Here is a 6,545-nt window from a genome sequence, read left to right on the forward strand (position 1 = left end):
GGAAGCGGCGGCCGGAGGCTGGGAGCGGCGGCGGCGGCGGGGCCCTGGGGCCGCTGCGCGGCTAGCGCCGCGGCGATGTCGGGCTTCGCGCGCCGCCCGGGCGCGCCCCCGCTGTCCCGGGCCCGGAGCCTCGTCGTTCCCGACGGTGAGCGGCCGCCGCGGCGGGGCCGGGCGGGGCGGGCGGGCGGCGCGCGGTGAAGCCGCTCTCGTTGTCGCCTACAGCTCCCGCGTTCTCTGGGCGCCGGTCTTGCCTCCCCCAGCTAGACTGTGAGCGCCCCCATGGCGGGGCCCTGCGCCCCCACCTCTTCGGCATTCGGCCGACGTTTATGTGCTATGTGCCCAGCCCGGTGCTGGCTTCCGTGGGAGACACAGGTGAGAGTCGGGGCGCCGGCGCCTGTAGCCGTGGACCCAGCAGTGAGCCCCGAGCGCGCACTGCGTGCCCGGCAGCGGGAGTGCGCCCACCGAGCTCACAGTCTGGTTCGGGGCGCGCCCGCCCCCCACACAGACAGCCCCAGCGCAGGAAGGTCAGTGCCCGGAGCAGCCTGGAGCCGCCTCATCCCTCCCGGTGGGGGCGAGGGCAGGGGAGTTGGACACCAGCTGCAGCTGTCTCTCTTCGGCAGGGCCAGGTGTAGTTCATCCTCATTCCACCCAGACAGCCCTGAGGGCGGGAGTGCTGGTGTATGCAGGTGGTTACATCAGGGCCGCCCTCGGCGCTCACCCCAGCTGGGCATCAGAACCCACTGGGGGCATCTTCCTGGTCCCAGACACCCAGCAAGTCGGTGGGAGCCAGGTCACCTGCAAGGGAGAGCCCTGGCTCCTTCCTTTTGTTCCCCTGTGTGGGAAGTGCTGTGGAGAGACTTCCACGGCCCGCAAAGCACTGCCGGCATACAGCTTCCCGCGGTCAAGCCGGAGTGATGCTGTCTCTTTGCAGATTTTGGCTATGGAAAGGGGAACTATACTAAGCAATGCCTATCAGGAGCCCACGAGACACATTATGGAGGTAGAGTAGCTCAGTGATCCTCTCTTTTTCTTTCCGTCCACCCCACGGTGCCAGGCATGTGTCTGGCCGTTGGACTGTTGGTTTGACAGAATGTGAGGGGTGTCCCTGGAGCCCAAAAGAGCAGTGGGTTAGAATCCCAAGGATTCTTTCTTAATCCTGGAGGAAAGAGGGTGGGGGGGATAAGACTCAACACCCGGGAGGTGGAAAGTCCCACTCAGGGGCCCCAGGAGGCAGCGGGCAGGCCTATAGGACTCTGCTTTACAGAGTTGGCACCTGGGCCAGGCTCAGTGACGGCAGGTAGGCGTGGGAGAGCGGGGAACGGTGGCTCGTTAGTTCACTGGGTGCCAGCCTGGGAGAGGGGTCCAGGCGGGGTAGTTCTCAGTCCTTGCATGGAGGCAGCCTCACCACCTTAACGCTCCCCTGGGGGAGCCTAGCAGCGTGGCTCGTCGTACCGTGCTTGCATGGCGTATGTAAAGCCCTGGCTTTAGTTCCCCAGCACCGTACGCGCGCACACACACACACACACACGTTCCCCAAAAAGTCCCGTAGGAATCAAGGGGTAAGGAGCGGAGAGAGGTGTGGATGCAGAAGTAGGTCTCTCCTACTGCCTGACTTTCTGGTAGCTCTCTGGTCTCCTGTGTCCTCAGAGTCGCAGCAGAGGCAGGCTCTCCTGAGAAATGTGTTGTCTCTGACAAGAGGGGTAGAGTGGAAGATTCCCTCTGATCCTCTTGGGATGTCTGTTATTTCAGATGACAAACTTGAAGACCTTGAAGAGGCGAATCCGTTCTCCTTCAAAGAGTTTCTGAAAGCCAAGAACCTCAGTCTGTCAAAAGAGGATGTGACCAACTGTAGAATTTACCCAGAGGTATGCCTGGGGGGGCTCGGGGTCACTCTAGAGCACGTCTCTTCTAACTTGCAGTGTTTAGGAGACACGGGCGACTGTCCTGCAAAGAAGCAGCTGGTCCCACTCCAGGAGCAGCTTTGGAGGGGCCTGAGCAGCCATTTGGCTCCTTCTAGTAGCGAGATGGCCTTTCCTATGTTCTAGACTGAACGTAGAGACGAAAGGGCTCCTGGGCTACAGCATTGGGCTTTTCTGCATCTAGGAAGCCTCGAGGCACTCGCTGGGACTGGACCACAGCCCCCCCACCTCCCAGACCCTGGAGTATGGCCTGGACTATCAGCAGCCGTTCTTTGAAGACCCAACAGGGGCTGGTGACCTCCTGGATGAGGAGGACGAGGATGAGGATGACAGGTGGAATGGGGCCTACCTGCCGTCCGCCGTGGAGCAGACTCACTCATCCAGGATCCCGGCCAGCACGTCGCCCTGCGGCACGTACCTCTCCTTTTACTCCGCCCCGTCGGAACTGGCAGGACCCGAGTCCCTGCCCCCCTGGACGCTGAGTGACACAGACTCGCGCGTCTCACTGACGTCTCCAGCAGGAAGTCCCAGTGCAGACTTTGGGAGCCATGGGGAGTCTCTGGGCGACAGGCACCTACGGACACTGCAGATAAGTTACGAAGCAGTAAGTAAGGGCCATACCCAGGTATGGAGCACGGGTCGTAGCAGCGTTCCTCAGGAGGAAAGCCGTTCTGCTTCCTGGCTGGCCTGGGCTCCTGCTCCATAGTTTCCCCGCGGACCTCTCCCCTCGGGTCCCGGTTGGCTATGTAGTGAGTACAGCCGACTAGAGTGGATTGTGACCTGGGAGGTACGGTCCATTGTACATGTGTACAGGAGTAAAGGGCTACCTGGTCAGTAAAGGCCCACTGGGGCCACGGGCTCAGGGACTCTTGCTAAGTATTACTTTAAGCAGACTTTTTAAGTAATCATTTAAAGCCATCGCGAGTTATGGGAAGATCCGAGTCTGTGACTGCAGCCATCTGTCCTCTTTAGATGTGCTGTAGGTCGACTACTGACCTGGCTGCTTCTGTTAATAAAGAAGTTCCAGGGCTGGGGTGTGGCTCGGTGCCTGGCATGGGCAGGGCCTGAGGTTTAATCCCCAGCGTATCCCTGAGAAAAGAAATAGTAGAACCTGTTGCCGGAGTACATGCCCCTGTCGAGTGAGACATACTGGGATTCTAATAAGGATTTTCTTTTTCTACAGCTGAAAGATGAAAATTGTAAGCTAAGAAGAAAGCTGAATGAGGTTCAGAGCTTCTCTGAAACTCAAACAGAAATGTATGTAAGCTTCTAGTTAGGAGTCAACTCAAAACACCTACCACTCGAGGAAGCTGACTTCCAAGGGATGACAAAGTGCCCAGAGCTGTGTGTAAACCTCCACACCAGACACATTTCCTGTGCTCTGCGTAAAGTATTTCTCAGCATTAGGCCCAAGGCAACCAAATGTTGCTGGATTGGCAGTGCCTGAGAGCGCTTCCTGTGCCGCCCGCCGGGGCAGCGTGCAGTTGTGCTAGGAGGCCGTCGCCTCGCCCCTGGGCCTGAAGTCACGCTCTGCACACAGGCTCTGAGTGGCTTTTATCCACCTGGTCAGATGAATGCGGTTCAAAGCGATCTCAAAAGTAGTCGCATGAGCCTAACAACTGGGGGTTTTTCTTTAACAGGGTGAGGACACTGGAGCGGAAGTTAGAAGCAAAGATGATCAAGGAGGAGAGCGATTTCCACGACCTGGAGTCGGTGGTCCAGCAGGTGGAGCAGAACCTCGAGCTGATGACTGTACGGAAGGGCTGTTTCTGGGCAGGGTAGGACGGGAAAAGGAGAAGGGCAGCTGCTGCCAGCGCCAGCCCCACAGCTGGTCCCTGAAGCCGGCCACGCCGCCCTCCTGCTGGCACGAGCGCCTCCCGCGGAGGCCAGCATCTGGAGCGGTGCTCACGTGCTCCCTGAGCCTGCAGTGAGCAAGCAGAGCGCACGCTCTGTGGGCCAGGTCACGCGCTGCAGCGGGGCAGGGCAGGGCGGCTGGCGCCTGCTGCTCCGGAGTCAGGACATGTGTCCTTGCTGGTCTGCTGTCAGTGATGCTTTTGTGTCTATCTTTCGTTCAACAGAAACGGGCTGTAAAGGCAGAAAATCATGTCATGAAGCTGAAACAGGAAATAAGCTTGCTCCAGGTAATTAAAGAAAAAGGCTTAAGTGTTTCCCCCTTTCATTTGGGGGGTCACATTATGTGAATTCAAGGAAAAAGATTGTCCTGGCATGGTGGCGCATGCTTGTGATCCCAGCTACTTGAAGGCAGGGCAGGAGGATCACAAGTCCCAGGGCAGCTTGGGCAACTTAGCAAGACCTTGTATCAAAATAAAATAAAAAGAGCCAGGCATGTTGGTACCTTCAGTATTTGGGAGGCTGAGACGGGAGGATCGCAGGTTCAGAGCCGGCCTTGGCAATTTAGCAAGGCTCTCAGCAATCTAGTGAGACCTTGTTTTCAATTAAGAAATAAAATCTGACTAGGGATATAGCTTGGAAGAAGAATGCCTGTAGGCTCAATCCTAGTACCCGTGAATAAGTAAATAAAATGGATTGTGGGTGTAGCTCAGTAGTAGAACACTTGTGTGGTATGTACAAGGCCCTGGGTTCCACCCCCGATACCACAAAAAAAGAAAAAAATAGGAAGGACGCCTTGCTGGGTTCATCCCACTTTCCCAGCAGATGATCTTAAAATCAGAATGGAACCAGCTTCTCATTAGGGCCTGAAATAAACAGGCTGTGCTGTGTTCCTGGCCCTGTTTGTGGGGTGGGGTGTGTCCACATAAGAACTCCCATTTCCTAGAGTTAGGGGGAAGCCTCCTCTCCCTTAGGAAGCCCCAGCCAGACAAGAATCTGTCCGTACAAGAAGGCCAGGCCCCATGAACCCTCCTCTCCACCAGAGTGGCGTTTCTTGTTAGATTGCCTTGTAGGACTGCTCAGCCGTAAGATCCCCCAGCACACCTCCCCGGTCTCCGCAGGCACAGGTCTCCAACTTCAAGCGTGAGAACGAAGCCCTGCGGTCCGGCCAGGGCGCCAGCCTGACGGTGGTGAAGCAGAACACCGACGTGGCCTTACAGAACCTGCGCGTCGTCATGAACAGCGCACACGCGTCCATAAAGTGAGTGTCTGGGGGCCGGGAGCTTTGCAGCAAGCAAGGGAGACATAGGGCCCGGGGTGGCTGCTGGCTGTCCTTGGAGACTGGACCGGGGAGCATGCTAAGTGGTCCTGGTAGCCCTCAGCTCACGGTATGGGCAGCAGAGCAGGCTTTTAACCTGCTGTGGAGAAACGGTTACTGCCTGGGAGGCATGGGTGGCATCACACAGACTTGAGTTGGCTCCTTCAACCTCAAGACACCAAGGTTCTGAATAAAGGGAATAATAATAGCTTCCCTCCTGTGGTGAGAACCAAGTCAGTCCTAGAAGGTGCCTACCGCAGTCTTTGGCGTGGCAAGCACTCCTGGCAGTGCCAGAGCCTTCATTATTAAGAAGGGTGATCGCGGATGCTCTCGACGTGCAGCGAGGCCACATCCCAGTAAGCTCATCTTAAGTTGTCCAGTGCTGCAAGCTGAAAACATTACACGGAGAGTCTGCTGACCCCGCAGCTCAGCACCCAGCCCGCTGTGGCTTGGCTGTGTCCCTGTGGCCGCGTGGCTCAGGTTGGCTGCTGCTACCCAGCTTCACGTGGGTGGGCGCACCACCCCTCAGAAGCCTGGAAAGATGAAAACTCAAACTGCAGTTTCTGCTGAATATGGATGGCTTCCACCCATCAGGAAGGCAAGCCGTCATTAAGTTGGGAACCAGATAGACCGGTCTCCCACGGGGCGCACGCCACTGGGCAACAGTGGTGGCCACACCAGGAGCCCTCGGGTGGTGAGACCATTCTCCCGTTGAGATGTCAGGCAGGAACGTTTCCTCGGTAGATCTCAGGGGTTTTACTATGGAACTCCTTTGCTTTGGCCCATTATCACTGTTGAACGTTTGTGGGTTTTTTTAGGTTTTTTTTTGCGGGTCTGGGGATGGAACACAGGGGCATTTGACCTCCCGGCTACACCTCCTGTCCTATTTTTTATTCTTTATTTTGAAACCGGGTCTCACTGAGTTGCAGAGGGCCTCACTAAGTAGCTGAGGCTGGCCGAGAACCGCGATCCTGCGGTCTCAGCCTCCCGAGTGCCGGGCTTACAAGCGTGTGCACCACGCCCGGCGAACGTTTGTACTAACAGCCCCTACTGTCTGTATTCCCCTTTTAGGCAGCTGGTGTCTGGAGCTGAAACATTGAACCTTGTTGCTGAAATCCTTAAATCTATAGACCGAATTTCTGAAATTAAAGACGAGGAGGAGAACTCTTGAGACCCGCGCTGCCTCTGGCTTTGTAACCGGTTGCCGCTGCCTCCGCCGAATGTGCAGCTGTGCCCTAACTATGCAGTACTGCTCACCGGAGTAAAGTATTTATCACGAGACACTAGCTTCATGGCCTGAAACGGCATTGCTGCCACCTGCAGGAGGAGCGGCTCCTGTCCAGATCATACCTGTGCTTTCTATGCAGTCTTTCTTGGGAAATTTTGTTTTGTAGATTCAATCATCTATTGGTAAGGAAATTTTTGGAAAATCCAGTGAGTTCTAAAAATTACTTAAT

At 56.5% G+C, this 6,545-nt stretch overlaps 1 protein-coding gene across 4 annotated transcripts; it reads left to right on the forward strand.

Annotated features, from left to right (window-relative positions):
- Positions 1-75: 75 nt before the first annotated feature.
- Positions 76-6,259, forward strand: ENTR1 (endosome associated trafficking regulator 1; the record flags this gene model as incomplete). Of its 4 annotated transcripts, XM_080709344.1 has the most annotated exons (10): positions 76-145; positions 223-372; positions 932-1,000; positions 1,750-1,865; positions 2,104-2,523; positions 3,103-3,176; positions 3,560-3,671; positions 3,998-4,060; positions 4,892-5,031; positions 6,160-6,259. In XM_080709344.1, the coding sequence occupies 10 exons, from the start codon at positions 76-78 to the stop codon at positions 6,257-6,259; spliced, it is 1,314 nt and encodes a 437-aa protein (XP_080565470.1). The 4 variants fall into 4 exon arrangements, with proteins under 4 accessions (XP_080565470.1, XP_080565471.1, XP_080565472.1 ...); XM_080709345.1 differs by lacking the exon at positions 932-1,000; XM_080709346.1 differs by lacking the exon at positions 223-372.
- Between the last annotated feature and the right edge of the window lie 286 nt (positions 6,260-6,545).

Source organism: Muscardinus avellanarius (genome assembly GCF_963383645.1).
Source record: "Muscardinus avellanarius genome assembly, chromosome: 13".
Lineage (NCBI taxonomy): Eukaryota > Metazoa > Chordata > Mammalia > Rodentia > Gliridae > Muscardinus > Muscardinus avellanarius.